This window comes from Sceloporus occidentalis, unplaced genomic scaffold, assembly GCF_023333645.1.
Source record: "Sceloporus occidentalis isolate IW3139 unplaced genomic scaffold, rSceOcc1.0.p SCAF_1, whole genome shotgun sequence".
NCBI lineage: Eukaryota > Metazoa > Chordata > Lepidosauria > Squamata > Phrynosomatidae > Sceloporus > Sceloporus occidentalis.
Window position 1 is genome coordinate 168,040,216 of NW_028316981.1, and position 23,201 is coordinate 168,063,416.

The following is a 23,201-nucleotide window of genomic DNA, read 5'->3' on the forward strand; positions in this document are numbered from 1 at the left end:
GACTGCATCTACAAAGGCTGCATCTGCACAGAAGAAATAATCCCGTTTGACACCACTTTAACTGCCATGGTTCAGTCCTATGGAATTCTGGGAACTGTAGTTTTGTGAGATATTTAGTCAGGGAGCTTTGGTGCCACAACAAATTACAGTTCTCAGAATTCCATAGCATTGAGCCATGGCAGGTAAAGTGGTGTCAGACTGGATTATTTCAGCAGTGCAGATGCAGCCAAAGGCCTTTTATTCATGTCACTTTTCATCAATGTTAATCAGCTCATCAATGCAAGAACACCTGGAATATGAAATAAAACAGCTGAAAGAGAACAGTAAGAGCTATTGAGGAGATGCTTCATTATACAGCATATTATGTGCCCCACATGCAAACATTGGATCAAGGAATTGACAAACCTCACACATTCTAAGATTATCAGTTCAGTCTAAATTAATGTCACACTAAGGCAAGGAGGATGGATAAATTTAGCATCAAATTACCTGTTGGGTCTTACCTTCCTTCCACTGCTGCCCATGCAAGAAAGCAAGGCCCCTGGCAAGGGAAGATCCTAGCTGGATAGTGAAGTCCCAGGAACAAACATGTTGGCTGAGAAAATTTCGCAGGGATCCCTGCAAAAACAATGCAGCTACAAGAGTTACTATTATTGATTTTGTTCATTTATATCCTGCCTGTCTCCCAGTAATGAGACTAAGCTTGCTTTTGGCCATGGGAACATGATATTTTTCAAGCACATTCATCATTTGATGACTGCAGTATTAATTGGACTTGCGTGTATGAATCAGACATCTCAGCACAAAGAAGACTGGGCCAGATCTTTTTATGCCTGCTTTTTCTCCCTTTTGTATCTGAAATTGCATCAGGCAATTTGCACCAGGAAATTGCATCATCCAAATATACTTCTAGTTTTAAGGTCTCAAAAGTCAAAACTTGGCTATTTTTTAAAAGAGCAAACTGAGAACACAACAGAGGCAAATTTTGCTGCCAGGGTTACAAACCCCAAATTTAGCTGGCAAAAAGTAGCCTTGACCATGCTATCCTTGTAAGCAATCAGCTAAATATATACCTTATTATAGGCGGTAAAGGTAAAGGTAAAAGTTTCCCCTTTGAAGTGACTGCCTAATTGTGTCCAACTGTAGGTGGTGGGCTCATCTCCGTTACTAAGCCAAGGGAGCCAGCATTGTCAAAGACACCTGTGATCATGTGGCCAGCATCACTGCACCAAATGCTGTTACCTTCCCACCGGAATGGTATCTGTTTGTCTACTTGCATTTGCATGGTTTCAAACTGCTAGTTTGGAACAAACTGGGACTAGTGACAGGAGCTCATTCAGTCATGTGGCATCCATGCCTTGAAATGCCAACCTGCTGATCTTGCAATCATCAGAGTCAGTGTCTAAACTGCTGAGCTACCACATCCTTATTATACGTAATCCCACATATTTTTAAAAAAAGCCAGTTGTTCAGTTGTATGGTGTCACCCAGTGCAGGAAGAGTGCACATTCGCCCCTTCCCTCTCCATCCTCAGGCTTCCTCCCCTGGGAGGAACTGTGGGATGGGCAGTCAGCGAGGGTGCCCATGTGTCCCTCCTGCAGCAAAGGGGGAGAAGGACCCAACCACGTGTCACCCTTCTTCTGGGTGTCACCTGGTACAGTCCACACCCCTGCACCCCCAATGATGCCACTGCAGTTATGTGTGAATCGATTCATTCCAGCCATCCCTGTCGGTGGAACTCACCAATGGGTACAATGTCAGCACCAAGAGGCCACCTTGTTCCTCATTTGGCCCCCCATACCCAGCAGCCAGTAGCTGTACCACATTGTCATGGCTCATGAGTGGGAGGCTGTGCACAGCCCACTCGGAGGCGAACTGTCGGCGGCACAAAGGGGAAAAGGCTTTGATGGCCACAGGCTGCTGGTGGAACGTTCCTTGCCACAGTCTGGAGAACTGCCCATCATGGAGAACCTGAAGGGAAAGAAAAGGTTTAAAGGAAAGATCAGAACAAACTTCTTAACATAGAGTAGGGCCTGTGCACCAGATTCTACCATTCCTAGTCTACACCATGAAAGCACAGATAGTTGTTAATGTGGGACAGATTTTTATACTTTACTTTTATACTTTACTCAACAATGTGATGTCAGCTCTACAAACTGTGCAAGCATCTAGCCCCCGTGGAGTGTCAGAAGACATTTTTAATTTGAAAATATATTTGTGTGCAATGTCTGGTTAAATAACAGAAGACAGAGAGAACTGGTTTTTAAAGAAGGGCTAGGAAATCTTTGGCTCTTCAGATGTTTTGGTCTACAACTCCCAGCAGGGCCAATGATAAAGGCTTATGGGAGCTGTAAACCAAAACTTGCTGCAGGACCAAAGGTTTCTGAGCCCTGCTTTTAGAGCCTGTGCAGACTCACAAAGCTTAATGGCACAATCCTATGTAGATTTACTCAGAAGTAAGTCTCGATGCACTTTGTTGTATACCTTCAAGTTATTTCTGACTTATGGCAACCTTAAGGAGAGCCTATCATGGGGTTTTCTTGGCACGTTTTTTCAGAGGGAGTTTGCCACCACTGCTATCCTCTCAGGCTCTGACACAATGACTTGCCCAAGGTCACTCAGTGGGTTACATGGCTGAGCCAGGATTCTAACCCTGGTCTCCAGAGTCCTGGTCCAATGCTCAAACCACTACACCATGCTGCACTTTACAAGCCTTAATTACTGGTATGTTCATGACTGCAGCCTCAAGTGGTTTAAATGCAAGAGAATTGTGGGAATTGTTGTTTTACGCTGGTGCTCAGAATTCTCTTGACTTGAGTCCACAGAAGTAACTTCCTCTGCACATTTACACAGATGAAGCATAAACTGGACTCAGTTTAAACTGGTTTGAAATATGAGTTCTAGATAGATCAATTAAAGGGGTTTCAAAGTACATTAGTTCTGCCATGTAAATGCAGCCCGAGTCTGTGAAAGCTCCTACTACAAACTTAATTCTCTCAGGATTTTCACAAGTCCTACAGGATTCCTTTGTATCTTTGGAGGCTGATACAGACAAAGGCAGATATGCCTTTGAAATCTGATATCGGACACCTGACTATATCAGTTCTATCAATTATGGCCTGATGATATCAATGTTATTGGTTAACATCTGACATTAGAAAATCTATGGTTATTTAGAAAAGTAAGGACAACAGTTGTACAGTAATGCAAATAATGCAAATCAGCCTCTTGGCCAATATCAGTGTTACATTTACATTGAGCCCTTTTAGGGGTGGGGTCAGAACATTCATTTCCTTTACAAAAGCATCTACTTTGCTTTAGCTTAATTCAAAACCACAGCAGCAGGACTTACCATTTGGCAGAGTGATACAACTGCTTCAGGTTTGGGCTGTCATTTAAGACAGCAAATTGTTGACAATTTTATTCATTATTTCATTTTTATTGCCACAGTTAAGGATAGGTATATGTAGGATTTTTTAAAAAACTTAATGTGCCAAAAGAACATGGCTGGATTAACAAAAGGTGGATAGGGACACCACTAGAGAGCCAGTGTGTAGTTGGTATATAGTGATTTGAGTGTTGGACTAGAAGTGCATCTACACTGTAGAAATAATGCTGTTTGACACCACTTTAAGTGCCATTCTATGGAATCCCAGGATTTGTAGTTTTGCAAGATCTATAGTCTTCTCTGCCAAAGAGTGCTAGTGACTCACAAAATCACAAATCCCAGGATTCTGTAGGAGGGAGCCATGGCAGTTAAAGTGAGGTCAAACTGTATTTATTTCTACGGTGTAGAATATGCACCCTAGGACCCTGAGAGACCAGGATTCAAATCCCTGCTCAGTCTTGGAAACCCACTGGATGATTTAGAGCAAGGCACATTCTCTCAGGCTCAGAGGAAGGCAAAGGCAAACTTCCTCTGAATAAAATCTTGCCAAGAAAACCTCATGATCAAAAATGATTTAAAGTTGGACAGGAACAACAAAGGGAGACCATTAGCTGCTGTGCCTGAGTCGGGGGCCAGCCCTGCATAACAACACACAATAGGCTCAGAGGTTATTTATGCCTTGTTTGTGCAAGGCTCTCTCAGCCACACAGTTTCATGTCATGAGGCCTATTATCTGTGAGTATGATTGCCCACAACACTGTCCATTCTCATGCCTTACTCAGCAAGGTGACTCTTGCCATGCTGGCTGGGGACAGAAGTGATTTGAGGATCAAATCCAGAAGGTAACAAGTTGAAGAAGAATGCTCTAATAATGGGCTTCAGACTAACAATGGGAAGAGCTGCCCAGCCACACATGGGTTCAAAGAATTTCTCAGTTCAATGGACCTCAGATGAAAACACTCCCAACCCAAATCTTGGAAAAGCCCATTGTAAGGACTACAACTGCCAGAACTCCTTAACCAACATCACCACTTGGGGATTCTGAGAGTTGTGTCTTGACATCTGTTCCCCATCATATATGCTGCTTTCCAGCTAGTTCTGTTTTTTGGCTATGGTTTTTATTCTCTGTGGTTTTATTGTGTTTTTAATTTTGGAATGTTTTTATGATGTTTATATACTGTTGTCCAAATTGTATAATGTTTTATATCCTTGTTGTAACCCGCTTTGATCTCCTTTAGAAAAGCGGGCTATAAATAAAAAGTATTATTATTATTATTATTATTATTATTATTATTAAAAACACCTCTGTTTTCCAAGCTCTGAAGCTCATCTTAGTCAACCGCTCAAGATGAAGAGAAGAATTCTTGGCTCTGATACACATGTCCTGGCTTTAAAAAGGCACTGAAAACCCATCTCTTCCAGAAAGCATACCCCCCGACCCTCTATAAGGGAAATCACCCCAAATATATATCTATCTCAGGACGTTTTTTTAAATTGTATGTTTTTAAGGTATGTGTTACTTTATGAGTTGATTTTAAATGACTGTAATTGTGATGTATCTTTGTCTTGATACTGGCTGTAATCCCGCCTCGATCCGTAGGGAGAGGCGGGAAAATATAAATAAAATTTTTATTATTATTTATTAAATGACCTATAGTCCCTTCTTTTGAAAAGTAGGCCTGCCAGCACTATGTGGAGACATACGACTTATGGTTGGAGTCTAGACATTGGTGTTGAGAGTCATAATCAGTGGATTCATTTCCAACTGGAAGGAGGTCTTGAGTGAGGTCCCCCAAGGTTCTGTCCTAAGGCCGTTACTCTTCAACACTTTTATCAATACCTTAGAATAGATTATAGGATAGAGGGAATCCTTGTCAAATTTCCAGATGACACAAAGCTGGGAGGGGCGATTAGCACATTGGAAGATAGGCACAGAATTTAAAAGGACCTTGATAAACTAGAAAACTGGACAGAAATTAATAAAATGAAATTCAATCGCGGCAATAATTTTACATTTAGGCCACAAAAACCAAATGTACAAGTACAGGATGGAAGACACATGGCTCAGCAGTAGTGTATGTAAAAAGGATCTTGGGATTAATGTTGATCATAAATTGAGTCAGCAGTGTGTAGCTGCAACATAGAAGGTGAATGCTATTTGAGCCTGCATTAATATAAGAATAGTTTACAAGTTGAGGGAAGTAACAGTCCCACTATATTCTACACTGGCCAGGTCTCATCTGGAGTACTGTATTCAGTCCTGGGTGCCACATTTTAAGAAGGACATAGACAAACTGGAGGAGGTTCAGAGAAGGGCAACGAAGATAATATGAGGTATGGAGAACAAAATGTATGAGAAGAGATTGAAGGAGCTGGGCATGTTCACCTTGGTGAAGATAAGACTGAAGGGTGATGGGATTGCCTTCTTTAAATACCTCAAGGGCTGTCATGGAGAGGAGGAGGAAGGGCTGTTCTCTGCTGTTCTAGTGGACAGGGTAAGATCTAATGGTCTGAAGTTAGGAGAGCAGATTTTGACTGAACATTAGAAAGAACTTCTAAACAGTATGAGCAGTTCAGCAATGAACCCAATTGCTAAGGGAGATTGTAGGGTCTGCTTCTCTGGACATCTTCAAAAAGAGGTTGGACAGCTACCTGCTGGAGATGTTTTAGATGGAGATCCTACTCTGAGCCGGATGCTGGATTCGGTGGCCCATGAGGGCCCTTCCATGTCTATGATCCTATGAAATAGAGAATAAAGGAAACTATGGTGTTTCTTAGATTGTAAGCCTGAGGGCAGGGAACCGCCTAACTAAAAGATTATATGTACAGCGCTGTGTAAATTTACAGCACTATATAAATAAAGGTTAATAATAATAATAATAATAATAATAATAATAATAATATGGTGTCTCTCAGTGAAGCCACAACCCTCCGCGTGACCAGAGTGATACCTGAAGGAACTGGAGGTCTTGAAACTTCTGCTCAGGCAGTTTCCTCTTGGCCTTGTGCTTTGGGCCTGTGGCATTAACCTTGGTGAGCTCCACTGATGCTTCTGTGCACAGTAACACTGCAGGGACTTTCCAGTACCTTTGAACTACAAGGAGAGAACAAAGGAGGTTCACTTCTGCACAAATTCCAGCATGCAATCCAAGTCCTGCATTATTTGCCCTTTATGCAAATGTACATTTATTTTAAAAATTTATTCTGCTTATAGTGGAAAGGTACAAGGGACACAGAGAGGAAACTCTACAAACCTTGCTCAGTTTTCCCACTACCACACACAACATAATTTGCTCAAACCATTTTAAAAAAAAGCATTATGGTCTAATAACTTGCACCTCTCTCTCTCTCTCTCTCTGTGTGTGTGTGTGTGTGTGTGTGTGTGTGTGTATATATATATATATATATATATATATATATGAGGAAGGAAGGACCGGAGGGATGGGATTCTCAAGCCAATTCCTGGGATCATTGCATAATGCAGTTTCTTCCTGGCAACCTGCAGAGATATTAGACTATAAATCCCATACCACCTGAGGATGATGGACATTACCAGTGGTCCCTCTGCTGGGTTGCGGGCAAACCCAGAATCTGTCATTAGCAGTCTCTCCTCATGGTAATCCCCAGCAGGTAAATGTGGGTTTCCTCACCCATATCTTGCCCCATAACAAGTTGTTATTGTTGTGTGGGTGGCCTAGCCTTACTCTAAAAACCTCACTAAAACTTCCCCTGAAGTCACAGTACCTACAAACACCAGACAACCCAGGAAGAGCAGAGCAAGGCCGGCTGCGATGATCCAGAAAGTCCCACTGGGGCCAGGCCAGGACTCAGCTGCAGAGATAAGACAAGGAGGTCACAAAACCCACAGTAGGAGGGGAGAATTACTACAGCACATTCTACATTTCAGAGGGGAGAATAATCTCTTGTAACCTATTTCCCACGAAGGAGTTGTGCACACTTTCCAAGCCTCTTGGCTCAAAGCCTTGGGTAACCTTCCCCCACTCCTCCACCAGTCCAGGTGCATTGGGAGCCTCCACATGGTCCTTGTCCGAGACCTCTCTGCCCATCCCTGGCATCTGTTTCCTTCAAACTTTCCTCTGATGTTTTAATTAAAATTAAAAGAGAAAGGATGTCTCCCTCCTTCTACCAGCACCCGCCCACTCCTTCTCATCTCTGCAGCCAACATTCCTGTCTCCTCCCATTGCTTTCCAACATTTGAAGGCCACACTGTGGCACTACAATGATGTGGTGGATGGCGGCGAAGGCTGCAATGGGAACATAAGACAACAGGGAGTGCAGTTCTGGACTGAAAACCAAAAAAGGGCTTCTGTAGATTTAATGGCTGAGTAGAAGAGGGAATTTTAGCAGGTGTTGATTTACACAACCAGGTTGAGTATCCCTTATCTAGAATTCCAAAATCTGAAATACTCCAAAATCCAGAATTGTCCAAATAGGTGGCTAAGAATAGTGATACCTTTGGTTTCTGGTGATTCAGTGCACACAAACTTTGTTTCATGCACAACATTATTTTAAAAATATATTATATCTAAAATTACCTTCAGGTTATTTGGAACCAGTGTGATGTAGTGGTTTAAGCACTGGATTATTATACTGGAGACCGAGGTCTGAATCCCAGTTTAGCCATGTAAACTCAATGGGTGACCTTGGGCAAGTCACAAGCTTTCAGCTTCAAAGGGTAACAATGACAATTTCTTCCCCTCTGAAGAAATTTGCCAGGAGAACTCATTATAGGGTCAATACAAATTGGAAACAACTTGAAGGCATACAACAACAACAACAACAACAACAACATGTGTAAAAGGTATATATGTAACATAAAATAATTTTGTGTTTAGACTTGGGTCCCATCTCCAAGATACCTCATTTTGTGTGTGTGTGTATATATAAAAATATTACAAAATCTGAAAAACTCCAAAACACTTCTGGCCCCAAACATTTCAGATAAGGGAGAGGCTAGCTGTATACAATTATAGTGCTATAATTCCATATTAACTGCCATGGTTCCATCCTGCAGAATACTGGGCTTTTAGTTTCATGAGACTTTGGAGATGTTTGACTGAGAACAATAAATACTCCTTCCGAAACTTCCAGTTACAAAAGTCCATAAGGCCGCATCTTGTCGGCTAAAGTGGAATAATAATCATTCTATAACTGTGTAGTATGAAGAGTTAACAAACAACACCTGCTGAAATTCCCGCTTCTACACAGCCATTAAAGGTATAGGAGCCCTTTTCAACATTCACTCTGGCAACCCTGGAAAGGAGCAACTAAGAGGCGTTACAAACCTCCGCTTTGCGGCGGTCTCCCGGCGCTGCTGTTTGCTCCACGAGGGAGCCGCCACAGCCAAACCGCACGGCTCCCTTACGGAGCAAAAAAGAAGCTCCAAAATGGAGCTTCTTCTGGTGGTGCACTAATGACGCCACGAGGCGCCAATGGCGCACTCGCGACGTCATTAGCACCGCGCGGACGCACAGCGTCCGTTACGTCAAGATGGCGGCGGCCGTGTGGAATGGCCGCCGCCGTTTGTTATGGACAGAGTCCGTAACAGGAATAGGGGCGTCTGGAAGAGACGCCCCTTTTTTAAACTGGGATGTCCTGAGGACGTCCCAAGTGGCGGTTTGTAACCCGCCAGAGAGGACTTTCAGGCTCAGAGCAAAATCCTATTTTTGTCCAACTTCTACAGCCAGAAGGGGAGTGAAAAAGTGAAGCTGGAATGGACTGAACAGCCTTTCCCAACCTGCTGCGCACCTTTTTGAATATCGGAAACCGCATCACAGAGGTCTGCCACTAACACTCACTTACAAAGCAACAACTGGTTTTAAAGAAAAACAAAACTTGAACTAAATAGGTCCAAAGTTGTCCTGGCCTCTGAGCAGCTGGTTTGTTGTTGAGTTCCTTCGACTCATTTCTGATTTACAGCGACCCTAAGGCAATCCTATCATAAGTTTTTTTGGGGGGCAAGATTTGTTCAGAAGGGGGTTGGCTTTGCTTTCCTCTGAGAGAATGTGACTTGCTTAATGTCACACAGTTGATTTCCATGGCTGAGCAGGGATTCAAACCCTGGGCCCCAGAGTCATGGGCTGCATATGCATTGTAGAAATAATGCAGCTTGACACCGCTTTAATTGCCATTGCTCAGTGCTAAGGAATTCTGGGATTCATATTTTTGTGAGATAGTTAACCTTCTCTGTTAGCGAACTCTGGTGCCACAATAAACTACACATCCCAGGATTCCATAGCATTGAGCCATGGCAGTTAAAGCTGGGTCAAACAGCATTCTTTCTGCAGTACAGATGCAGCTATAGTCCAATGCTCAAACCACTATACCACACTGGCTCTGAGCAGGCGATACACGTCCCAGGTGCTCCTCCCTGTTTCTGCCATTCTCTTTCTCTTTTTCCTTCAGGGCCTGAGCACTCTGATCTGTATCTATGAGAAAGTGGAGGGAATGAAGGCATTGCTCACTCCAAATTAGGTGTCTGGCCCCCCATTAAATTTTCCTTCAGTCTCCAAATTGCTATGGTTGCAGCATCTCAACACTGCAGCTCCAGGCTGAGAAACAGAGTATCCAAAGAAAAGTGACAGGCAAAGTTATCAAGGGGATGAAAATGCAGCAGATCTAAAATTTCTAAGTGTGGACAATTTTCTGCGTCTCACCATCTGCAATGCTAGAAACGTGAGGATTGGGGGGGAAAACTCTAATGGAGGGGGCAGAATTCTCATCTGGAGAATATGTTAGCATTTTGCCCCCAGACCCAGAGCCCTAGACTTTCCTCTTACAAGAGGCAGTGCACAACTTTGATGGGTCTGGACCACCACTCTTATTAGCCCTATCTAGCATGGCCCTATATGTTTCCATACATGTGGAACTAAGTAGCAAGCTTGAGACAGCTAAAGAAACCTAAAGACATAGAAGGCAATCCAGATGAACAGCTATCAGGAAGCAATTAGTAACCCATTAGAGATTGAGCTAGATGGATAAAGAGTGCAAGTTGCCAATAGCAAACTTGTTTTAAAAAAATTCCCTTGTTTTTAATACCTCCTGCTTGATGCAAAGTGGTAACTAGAACCACATGGAACACTATGGCCAAAAGGGGTGCACCTGTTATCTCTGACTTCTGGACTAAGCACCAAGTTGGGGAAAGCAGATCTACAGACTGGTATGGAGTTCAGAACAGGGATGTTGAGGGATGGGGTGAGAGACTGGTCCCTTCTGTTTTTCTGGCTTTGATGGAGGGCACAGAGGTAACACCTGCCATTAAAAAAATAGGGTTTTAACTTTTTTGGAGGTATCAGATGCTTCACTTGCTGAATATTGTTGGTAGGGAGAGAACTAGTGTATAAAGATGTCAGAGGGAAAACTGGCAGACTGGCACCAAAACATGGTAAGTTGTTTCCTACCACAAGGCTGATGATGTAGGAAGAAAGCGTGAGATTCAGGTAAAAGTTAATAGGGACAGCTCCCCACCTTTCCCTTACACTCTTGCCTGATTCTCTTATCTCTTTCAATTAAATCAGGTTTTGCACCTGCGCAACACTGCAGGCAATGTCACAGCTGGCAGTGGGAGATCAGCTAGTACATAGGAGGAGGAAGGATGGAGGCCAGATGTGGGTGGTATAGATAACTTTTTTCTGAGAAGTTACAGGATAGAATTCTTAGAATAAACACAAGAAGAATGTTTCATATCAAGACCTATGTATGGCACAAAGTCTCATAGTCTTCATTTTCAACTAAAAGAGTGCCTAAATCTGTATAAGTGGATTTGCTTAATAAATACTATTACCTTTCCTTTCCTCTGCTTTTTTTAAAAATGCCTTACTGTGTCTAAATTTAAATTGTAAACTCAATGGGGCAAGCACCTGCATTTAGCTCATGTTTTACTGCAGAAGGGCCATGCATGCTACATAAATAATAAATAAATGCAGCTTGGAATGTATCCTTCGCTTGCTCTAAAAATTTAAAAGGCTACTTTTGTCTTCAGCTCTGCATTTTAAACGCCTTTTTTATTTTATTTTTTTATTTTGTCATTGCCTTCGCTACTTAAGATGGGGAAGTAATACCTGGCCATCTAATTTCTCCAAGGAAAAAAGTTCTAGACCTCTGCAAACTACTTGTTCCCTGAGCTTTCCATTTCTTTAAGAGTGAGCCATAGCTTTTAATGATCTGATTCTACACAGTCTAAAGTTATTTCCAATTTCTTTTTTTTAAAATATATTTTATTAAATTTTGATACACTGTAACCGAGAAACAAAACATTTCGCAGTAATCACAGCTTTATACCTACACAATACATTCCCCAACCCCTCCCTACTTGTTTAACATTCCTTATTTTAATTTAGTCTGTTGTTTAATACCACTCCCTATATCCCCCTAAGAAACCTAGAACGATTTGCACATTATCAATACACATTCCCTTCTGTGACACTTACCCCCCAAAAAACCAGATAGCATACTTGCTTGTCTCCCACGCCACATTCTCACAATTCTTGATGAATGTGATTGTAATCTAATAAGATCCAATTGAATTACATATGTAGCGCTTTCCCTCAATTTCTATTGAAAATGTCTAATTAATTATTTAGATTCTTCTATTTAAGGGTATATCCCCTTTTCCTGTAAATTTTGATTTTTGTATTTCCTCTCTCACAAACTCTGGCTTATTGTTCTCTATTTACTTGAATTTGCAAAGGATCACATCTCAAAAAGAAAAGAAAAAAACAGAGCCTATTTAACAATTTCATTGATATAGATATATCCCTTGTTTTCCTTACAAATTCCCATCATCTAACATAATTTTATACAATTTCATCCATATTTGGGGTCCAATTAGCACTTTCCCCCCATTTTTTCCCCATAAACTTTATGACAGATTCCCAACTTGACCTCCATTTAGAGCCATCTTGGTTTTCCACTTTATGTGAGATTAAATCTAATTCCATCATATGAAATAGCTTTAATCTCCATTCTTCAATTTCTATTGTCTTATCTGATTTCCAACCTCTCGCAAATACCAATCTCGCAGCCGTTTGTTTCCACATCCCCATCTAACATACATAATATCATTGTCACTGCGTTAAACCTTAATTTAACTCCCAAAATTTCATTAATTTCCATCTGGACTTTTTTCCAAAAGGTTTTTGCTTTGTTGCATAACCACCATAAATGGTAGAAGGTACCAATGTCTTTCTTACAGTTCCAACAGATCTTATTGCCCACCTTATATATTTTATCTATTTTTACAGGTGTTAAATACCACCTGTACAAGATTTTGTAATAGTTTTCTCTGACATATTGCGAAGTAGAGTATTTCATTCTCGCATTCCAAGACTTCTCCCACTGTTCTAATTCGATTTCTCTTCCACAGTCCTGAGCCCATTTAACCAATACATCCTTAATTAATTCATCCTCTGTGTACCATTCCAACAATTTTTTATAGATCTTTGACAGGGTTTTACCATCTTTATTCCAAAATATCTCTTCAATATCAGATTTAGTGTTAGAGAAGCCTCTTTGTTTTTTGTCTAAATTAAATCTCTGCTTTAACTGTCTGTATAGAAACCACCCAATATCCCATCCTTCGTCAATTAATTTCTCATGAGACTTCATTGTTCCCTTTATATCAATCAAATCCTTATATCTTATCCATATATCTTCTCTTTTTGGGTCAATACCATACAAAGCCTCATGAGGTGAAACCCACAGAGGAATATTGGGAGATATTCTGTCCTTATATTTATTCCAGACTCTAATTAACGAGGATCGGATGAAATGGTTATTGAAATTTCTATTTACTTTATTTCCAATTTCTATGTATGGTTGTGAAAGCTGGACAATGAAGAAAGCCGATAGGAAGAAAATCAACTCATTTGAAATGTGGTGCTGGAGAAGAGTTCCACAGTTACCATGGACTGCTAAAAAGTAAAATAAATGGGTCATAGAACAAGTCAAGCCTCAATTTCCCTAGAAGCCAAGATGACTAAACTGAGACTATCATACTTTGGATATACAATGAGAAGGGATGACTCACTAGAAAAGGCAAGAATGCTGGGGAAGGTGGAAGGCAGTAGGAAAAGAGGAAGACCACATTCCAGGGGGATAGACTCAAGCAAGGAAGCCACGGCTCTGAGTTTGTCCCTTATCTAACCCCCTTTGGGGATAAATCCCATTCATCTGGGGTGCCACTGCTAGACCCTCTTTTCTTTGCTCTTCTGGATTATACTTTGCTTTAAGAAAAGAAATGCTACCAAACTACTTATAGGACCATTTTATGCATCACAGAGAGCCTAACTGCAGTTTACTATCAAACAGACCCCTAGGACAGTGATGCCATGATTCACAGTTCCCAGGTGAGTGCATGATTGCATGATACATTTCCAAACAGCTCTCTGTCACTTATCATTTTCTCTCTTTGGACATTGTAAATCAGGTCTAACAACTGCATGTGCGAAATGGCCTGTAGAATTTAGAACAGAGCAAGCTGCTTCTGCTCTATTTTAAAGGATAGCATGGGACTTCCACTACCATATGAACTTGCTTATGAATCCCCTGTTTGGAAGATATATTTTTGTGGGAGTTGGAGACCAAAGGGGAAGGGGGAAAGCTCCTGTCCCTGAGATCTGCAGGTTTTGGTGAGAGAGGGCAGCTACAACTCCTCTGCGTGTAGTTATCAGGTTGACTCAGAGATATTTGGTGTGTTCCCTCCCAACCCTGCTCTCTCAAGGTTACTGCAGAATGACTGGACAGTCTTCACATGCATTGCCCCCCTCAGAGGCAGTAGCACACCTGTTGGTGGGAAGAAAGATCCAAAGGCTCTCCTGGGATTTGACGCACATCTGGCTAGAAATAAGCTAGTAATGGAGAAAGAAATGGAATGTGCATGAAATCTTAGAAGCCCCCCCCCCTCCCGCTTTGATTCCTCTCCTTGGCACCTTTTCCAACTCACTTAAGGTCCAGCCATGATGGCAAATGGTTGGAGAGGATGGAGTGTCGCACAGACTGATGTTCCTGGAGGGCACAAGGTTCTTTGCCCTATTTGTACAAAGAGGTGAGGAGTTTGTGGTCGTCCAAGTGTTGTTGAACTCCAACTCCCATCTGCTCCAAACAGCAGAACTAATGGTTAAGGGTGATGGGTTCTGCAGTCCAATGAGATCTTAAGAGGACTGGTCCCCATCCCTGTGTCTCTTTGTTGCTGTTCTGCCATTCCATTTTATGTGGACCCTCATTGACCCCTGACCCCACAGACATCTTACCCTGCCTCTTTCCAGGCCCAGCATAGCTGATATGAGCATTACATAGATTGGAGCGGCACCTACAGGACAAGAAGCCACCAGCCGACCGAGGCTCACAGGTTGGAGAATCACAGATGTTCTCATCACCCATCCAGCAACCTAGATTGAGGATAGGGAGGTGGGACAGGGGGAGTAGGGAAGCCAGAAAAACAGTAGTCAGGGGGATGGCTCTTCTCCGTAATCTCAAGGTGCAGAAACTTTCTCTTGTAAGGAAAAAAAAGTCATCCGGGATTCAAAGAGGTCCCACCTTATGTGCCAGTGTTATTTTTAACATTATACTTATGTATTCAGCCCTTTGAATTGTTCAAGACCTAGGAAGCTGGCTTGTACTGAGTGTAGGGTGGTCTGAGTCTCAAGGCCTGGCCTCTCCTCTGCAGTCCTCAGGGCAAGGGAGAGGAAACTCAGTGCGAGAGCTCTGTCTTGAAAACCACGTGTCTATATATTTGCTTCATTTGTTAAGTCTGGTGTTTGTCATTTTAATAGTGTACTCTATGCAGTCGCAGTCAATGATTAACATATCCTCAGCACTGTTATGGCCCACCTCTTGTGACTGGATAGTCTTCACAAGAGATTTTTCCTAGGTCTCTAGTTTTGTGTCTGAAATCTCAGGGTCTGGGATAATCCTGATGCAGCAACCCTAAGAGTTAGATTCTGATCCTTCCAGCCCACTATTGTCAATCTCTGGCACTGTATTACTGGAATTTCAGGAAGGATCTTTCCCACTCCTATAGGAGATCAGTAGTGCTATTTGGCTGGTGATTTTCCACCCAAGTCCTGCTTAGTTTCCAAAATTAGATAGATCAGGTGCGTTCAGGGTGGTATGATGGTGCATCTTGGCAAGAACAATTTCTTATTTTAGAATAATGCATATTCTCATCTATAATAATTCCTCCATGTCTCCTTGTTTGACAGAGGGTTGCCATTGGCTTCCCCTGAGGCTGAGAACATGTGACTTGTCCAAGGTCTCCCAGTGGATTTCACAGCTGAGTGGCAAATCAAACCCTGTTCTTCAAGGCTGTAGTTCAACATTCAAACCATTATGCCACTCTTGCTCTACTATTTTCCATTTATAGCTTTCTTGTATTTTCACATTGCTACTTCATGAGTGCTTTCTTGCCTCAAAAAGCTATGTTAAGGAGTAAAATAGGGAATAGCTGCAGAAGGCACACAATGCTAAAACAAGGGGTAGACATCATGAGCCCTTCTGGATGTTGCTGGACAGAGCTCCCAGTGTTCTTCACTATTGGCTATGCTGGCTGGGGCTGCTGGGGCTGCTGGGACATGCAGTTCCAGAAGATCTGGAGGGCTACATGATTCCCACCCTTATACTGGGAGCTGACCATCTGAAAGCATCCCTTAGCTCAGTGAGGGAGAAGATGTTGAGCAGAGGGATCCTTGGGGCACTAGGCTGAATTGGTGAAGGAAGAAAGAGAGTCTGATAGTGAGAAAGAGACAGCCTCTCTATAGGAATAGAAAAGGCAGGAAGTACAGTTGTCCTGCCACGTTGGCGGATTTGACTTTTGTGGATTTGATTATTCATGGATTTGATTAATCTAAGAATCTTAAGGCCTTCCAGCACGACTCTATGGTCAACGTCCACCAGACGTTGCTCTGGAGGACCTAGAGATTCCTAGAGAATTGTTCTCGCAGGTTAAAAAAAAAAGTGAAGGAGGATTTATTTGTGGGTTTTCCACATTCACGGAGATCCTGTGACCCTGATCCCAGTGAATGTGGAGGGCTCCACTCTTGCCCGGAGCCATTGGTGGCTGTATGTTTTGGCAGTCCATTTAGGGCTGTTCTTCTGAGCCAAACTGAGGCAAGGAAATGCTCTTGTAGCACCTTTGAGACTGACTGAAACAAAGAAGATGGTAGCATGAGCTTTCGTAGATTTCAGCCTATTTCCTCAGATGCATGTTCCTATGGAAGTAGGCTGAAGTCTACGAAAACATGCTACCAACGTCCTTCTTTCAGTTAGTCTCAAAGGTGCTCCAAGATCCCTTTGCAGACTAATTTTTACAGACTAACACGGCTATGTCTGTGAATTCTGAGCCAAGGAAGGTGGGAGTTCCTGCTTTTGATACACGCTGGTACAGTCGCTGCTCTTTGACCCATCTTTCTTGTCTCCCTCTCCCCACAGTAACCATAGCTTCCAAACCCTCTTTGGTCTGAAGGGATGTTTATGTAAGAAAGCCAGTTAGAAGTGTTTTCTAGCTGTTTTTTCTCACTGTGAGCCTAAAGGAGCAAAGAGCATGCCCCCCTGCTGTTCTGTAACCTCTCATTTTCTCAGGGGAGAGGCAAAGAGAAGATCATAAGGAAGATGAGAGAACCAGGCTGACCCAGTGGTTAGAGTTTTGGGTTGTTATAACCTAGGCTCAAAAGCCATGCTCAGGCTGAGTCCACACTGTGGAAATAATCCAGTTGATACCACTTTAACTGTTATGGTTCAATGCTGTGGAATTCTTGTTGTGACACTAGAGCTAACAGAGAGCTCACAAAAACAACAAAGCCCAGAATTCCAGAACTGAGCCCTGACAATTAAAGTGGTGTCAACCTGGATTATTTCTACTGTGTGGATGCAGAGTCAGCCAAGAAACCTACTAGGTAACTTTCAGCCAGGCTTCATTGGCACTGCAGAAATAATGGTTTAATGATTTGAAATTCTGGGTAGTTTTGTGAGATATTTTGCTTTCTCCATCAGAGTGCTCTGGTGCCACAACAAACTACAAAGTGCAGAATTCCATAGCACTGAGCCATGGCAGTCAAACTGGTGTCAACCTGCATTATTTCTGCAATTTAAATGCAACCTTTGCCTACTTGTCAGTGTTATTACTGAACACTGATGAGCGGGGTAGTCTTCCAGATGTTGTTGGACTGCAACATCCTGTGATCTCTTGGTATTAGTTACCTTAACAGTGACTTCTGGGAGATGCAGTCCAATGACATATGAAAGGCTAGAGATGCCCACTTTTGTGATAGAGAATCATGCATATTACCTTGAAGGAAGGATGGGACATAAAATATGCTGAATAAATAAATGTGAACTCCAAATGAGCTTACCCTGCCGGAGTATAATATAATTCTTATGTTGCTTGCCAAGACAGTACCACACGGACAAGATAAAATAACCTTGGCTACCTGAAGAATGTATGGTTTATGGATAACTTGCCACCTCTGCTAGGCCTGGAGAAGGTATGTTCAGATGAGCATCCTCCCGTCCCCGCACAGATGTAAACTGATCCATTCAAAACCTTTGTATCTGAGTTAATGTGAACTTTCTGTCTGCGGTGTTTGATCTGTGGCTGATTTTCACAGGTAAACCATGTATATGACCTGCTGGTTGCACTCATCGAACAAAGAAACACACATGTGTGAAGTGTGTCTTCCCCTCACTTCATGTCAAGGATGGCACTACAACAATCCAGGGAGGAGCTATTCACACAGCCAGCTGTAAATCCTTACGTGATGAAAAATCAGGCGATAAGTATTTGTGCAAAACAGTTCTTCCTATTTGTCCCCAGCCACCCACACCTGGATGTAGAACTGGTAAAGCCTCATACCCTCAACCCCTTCTCTAATAGATCAACCCACACCACCTTATCTTACACAGTTTGTAGCACTAGAAAGCAATACACTACTCTGGTGTAACTGTGAAAACACTCATTTCAGAGGTGCTGCTCTTTAGTTATACTTTTGCAAAGTCTCTCTCTCTCTCTGTCTACCCTTTAATATATAGCACATATCAAAAGATAGATGACAAGAACAGAAACTGTGCCTTCAGCCTTCAGGCTTTTATCTCTCTCTCCCTCACACTGTTTTCACTAGTTTTCACTTCCATCTGCAGGGTAGGCGTATTTGGCTTAGTACATTGGAGTAATATCTTGCCTATAACTCCCAGAATCCTCAGTCAGCATGGCAATGGTGAGGGAGTCTGGAAACCATAGCAGCTTTAGTGTTACACTGGGACTCTTGGAGATCAAGGTTTGAATCCCTGCTCAGACATGGAGATCTATGGGAAGCTTGGAGCAAGTCACACTCTTTCAGCCTTAGAAAAAGGCAAAGGCAAATCTTGTCAGGAAAACCTCATGAAAGGATCAACCCTAGGGTCACCATATGTCAGAAATGAATTGAAGGCATACAATAATAAACAATAATGAAGCTAAAATACCTGGCAGGCCTAAGGTTCCCCAGTCCTGACCTGCACAACATCAACACAGAAACAACTAATATTTTAGAGTAGGTTGGAATCCCCATTTAGGGACACCGGGGTCTATTTGATGACCTTCTGGTGCCTTTCATTAATTTATGGAAAATATACATTTGTAAAGTCCACACACAACTGAAGCCTATACTAGGCCACACTTTACAATACAGACCCAAGCTGGATCTTCTTCCTCAACAAAATCCAATTAGCTTTTGCTGGCCAGGATGAGTTGTTCTGTGCAGCTTTGAGCCCTCCTTGTTTCTGCCAGAATCCTGTGCCCACTATCATATCCACACCTATCCACCCTTCCATTTGGGACACCTCCAAACTCCTCTGTACTCTGTTAGTACTTACCTTGCACCTTAACTTGGGGTTGCCCATGAGTTAGGTTCCAGATGCCAAAACAGCACTGGTTGTGAGGGCACTGGATGGTGCCATTACGGCCATCATTTAAGATTAAGCCCTGGAGGAGTTCCAAGCCCTCCGTCACAGCATCAGATCCATAAGAGATGCAGCTACGGTTTTCCATCAGGGCACCCAGGCTTGTTTGCCATCCCAGCACCAGCAACCAGCCAGACCAACTCCAAAGCAAGCTCCAGGATTCCATCTACTTTTCGGCAGCACATAAACTGGATAGGCTGACCTGACCCAGCTTGCCCACTTTGGTGTTCCTCCTCCAGGTCCAGGTGGGAAGGACTTGGCCAGCCAGAGCGAGTGGGATTCAACTGGGTGCTGTCAGCTAGTGACTGCAAGGAGGGAAGCAGGGGAGGAACCCTGCGCATCTAGCCCAGGAAGGACAAGATGAATCTGCGCTGGGTTTTGTCTTTATTGCCAGCACGTTGGACTCACTGTTTCTAAGCCACCCTAGGAAAAATGCCTCCCCCAAAGCAGCTGCATTCATCCTGGAAAAAAAACACCTCCCTTACAAAGTCAAGGAGGGGATGCTCAAGCCTACGATTTCGGTTAGGTAGGCCAAGGACACCATTTCAGGTTTAAGTATTTGTATGTGTGGAAACCGTGGGAGTCAAAGAACTGTTTGGAGGTGGAACAAGATTATCAGCAAGGTTTAAAGGCCCACTCAGATGGCTCTGTTCAAGATTAAACTACACACACACCAATCCATGTTAAAGAGACTTGTTTCACTCATTTTAATTCAACAACCATTAAAAAACCACCCATCAAAATTAAATGAAGGCAGTGAACTATTCCTCTTCCTCACTCCTCGGTTTAAGGAAATTAATTTTATTACTTGCAACTGAGATACACAAGTGTGCATTTCTATCTCCCTGAAGTCACCAAGAATTGCTTTTCACATTTCTATTCCTTTCTTCTAACAAGGTGTCTGGGAAGAGGGTTTATTTTTCTTTGGGGGAAAGATGATTACTTCATGATAAGCGCATGTTTGTATTCAGAAAGTCCCAGCTTCAATCTTTGGGGTCTTTATTACACTCATAAAAATCCCTATTAGCTAGGAACATGCTAAAACTGCCTGTGACTGGGCTGGTAAGTGAACTTCTATTTCCACTAATGTACCCACTGTTCAGAGTAGAGCACAGGAGGACTGTGATCTGAGGATGATCCAAAGTCAGTCTCTGCTATTGTTTCACTGCCTGCTCTAACAAATTCCTGCAACTGGCCCTTCTTATACTACCAGTTACAAGATGAGGACACTGGTGTGGACAGATTATTGAGGTGGGTTATGGAGACAGGAGATTCTAATTGCCATCTGGATGCAAGCACTTGTCCCTAACTTTTGTTGTTGTATGTCTTCAAGTCATTTATGACTTATGGCGACCCTATCATAGGGTTTTCTTGGCAGGTTTCTTCAGAGAGGGTTGGCCATTGCTGCCATCTGAGACTAAGAGAGTGTGACTTGCCCAAAGTCACCCAATGGGTTTCCATGGCTGAAGTGGGATTTGAACTCTAGTCTCCAGAGTCATAGTCCAATGCTCAAACTGCTACACCGTGCTGACTCTCCCCTAACTTTTGTATTTGCATATTATTTTAACTGTATGCCTTAGTTTCCATATCAGGAGAAAGGGGGGATATTAAATAAATAAAAATAGCCATTGATGGAGCTCTTGGGATACAGCAGAAAGAATAAAGTTAAGACAGAGAAAGATATTATGGTAAAATGACCAGGCAATTTGTTTATTTATAAATAGTGGGAGCATCTTTTTTAACATTAAAAAGACCAAAGTAGAAAACTTTTAAAGAAGAAATGAGACAGTTGGCAGAACCAGCCAAAATTTGCAGCCTCCAATGCTTTATTTCTGGAGCTTAGACTTTCCTAGTGCTGTTATCAGATTACCTTTCCTAAGAGCTGTCCCACTATATTCTTGTGAAGGGAGAGAGAATTCCCATGAAACCTAGAACCTGGGGGGTGGGAAGATTCTCCCCCAAGCCCCCTCCATCTCACCTTGGATTTGGCATCAGAGTAGTGTTTTGCTGTGAGGCGGATCTTAATACATGCATGCTTATCTCAGCAAACACGAATCCCAAGATGATTAAGTGGTAACATTTCAGCTGACAGTACAGATTGAAAGTATGTTTTATCAACTGTCTCCCCCAGTAGCAAAGGCACTCAAATAGATGTTTCTACAAAGTTCCTCAAGTTTCTCCTCATACGTGCTTAAAACACCACTGTTGTCATTGAGTAGTACTTGTGCTACATGTCTGTGTAAACACTTCTGCAGCTGGCATTGAGATTACCAGTTCCACTTTCTCTACTGTGGTTGGTAACACTGCCAATGTTGTAACATCCAGGATGATAAAGCAGTCGTACTGTAGACATAGCAGTTTCCCACTTCCGTTTCTCAGCAGCAGTCCTGCCCATGACTGTTTCTATCTGTATACACTTTGGAATAGTAAACAACCAAAGCACAAGCATCTCCATATATCAAGTTATAGGTATCTCTTTCCTTCCTTTGAATCTCCATGCTCCACTCAGATGCTATTCATGTACAAAGTGGAAGTATATTCAAAAGATCTCTTACTGGCACTACTTACTTACTGGGCTTGCTCAGGAATTGGGAATCTGTAGTCTTCCAGATATTGACAACAGCATCCTTTAGTTCTTATCACAGCAATGCTACAGCTGATGGTGGGTTGAAGTCCAGTGTTTAGAGGCCACAATTTTCCTATCGCTGCTTAAGCGATGTGGTGAGTGTCTCAATTTCACATTTTGGTCAAGAACATTAGTACATCACTAATGCTTTGTGCCAAATATCCACCTAATTTAGGATTATTTGGAAGAAACCAAGTAAGTCTGCAGGCATTAGGTATTTCACCTGACATCAGCTGGTGTCTCTTGGTCCTTGGCATAGAATATAACATCCAGGACACTATTTCTCTTCTAGCATCCACCCCTTGCAGTATTCCGTATTCAAAAGCTTCAAATAACTAATGCGACTTTCCTTTGCTTTCTGTTCATAGGCAGCACAAATATCATACCACCTTTGCCAGAGTTTCTTATTAGAAGCCAGAGGGACGTGGCACTTTGCAATAAATAAGTGGGGTCTGGGTTGCAGTTTGGGCACTCAGTCTGTAAAAGGTTTACCATCACTGCCCTAGAGAAATTAAATAGTATCTTTCTGTACAGACTAGATAATGCCATGGCAGAGCCATCACATCCTATGGCATGCATTATTTTTCCTTTTCTACTCTCTTTTAGTTACATCTCAATTGAGCAATTTAGAATTAGAAAAGGGGCTGTCCGTACAAATAAGGCTTCCTCCCATGTCAACCTAGAGAAGAAAAGTTGAGACTGTCTGAAAAGGCCTTTATTTTATTTCCTCACAGTCTGTCTATTGCTTATTGTCCCACTTCCCAGGAGAAGGTGCTCAAGTCCTACTCGAGTCCCACTTCACATAAGAACAGGCAGTAACATGGAAAAAAATATTATTTAAAAATTTAAATTAATAAATGTGCTATTTGAAAATGTATGTGTGTTGTGCATTTACAGTCAGCCCTCCTTATCCATGGATTTTTTTATCCAACGGATTCAAGCATCCACAGATTGAAAATATTTTTTAAAAAGTATAAATTCCAAATAGCAAACCTTGATTTCCTATTTAATATAAGGGACACCATTTTGCTCTGCCATTATATTTAATGGAACCTGAGCACCCACGGATTTTGTTATCCATGGGGGATCCTGGAACCATACCCCAGCAGATAACAGGGTCCCACTGTATATATAAAACTGATGAATACATTTATTTGGAGGTGGGACAGACAGCAATGTTAAGAAAATACTGGCAGTTATCAAATTTAGCTTTTAAATTCATACTAACTGACATTC

The 23,201-nt window shown here is 42.3% G+C and overlaps 1 protein-coding gene across 1 annotated transcript in view; it reads right to left on the reverse strand.

The window, feature by feature from the left end:
* Window positions 1–19,472, reverse strand: part of AMHR2 (anti-Mullerian hormone receptor type 2) — a 40,987-nt gene extending 21,515 nt beyond the window's left edge. Inside the window, exons 1-6 of the mRNA XM_089509016.1 lie at window positions 19,253–19,472; window positions 14,659–14,796; window positions 7,133–7,219; window positions 6,340–6,482; window positions 1,744–1,971; window positions 504–618 (exon numbers count right to left, since the gene is read on the reverse strand). Coding sequence (XP_089365142.1) covers window positions 504–618; window positions 1,744–1,971; window positions 6,340–6,482; window positions 7,133–7,219; window positions 14,659–14,796; window positions 19,253–19,427 — 886 coding nt within the window. The 5' untranslated portion in view covers window positions 19,428–19,472. The remainder of the gene's footprint in view (window positions 1–503; window positions 619–1,743; window positions 1,972–6,339; window positions 6,483–7,132; window positions 7,220–14,658; window positions 14,797–19,252) is intronic.
* Window positions 19,473–23,201: the final 3,729 nt, after the last annotated feature.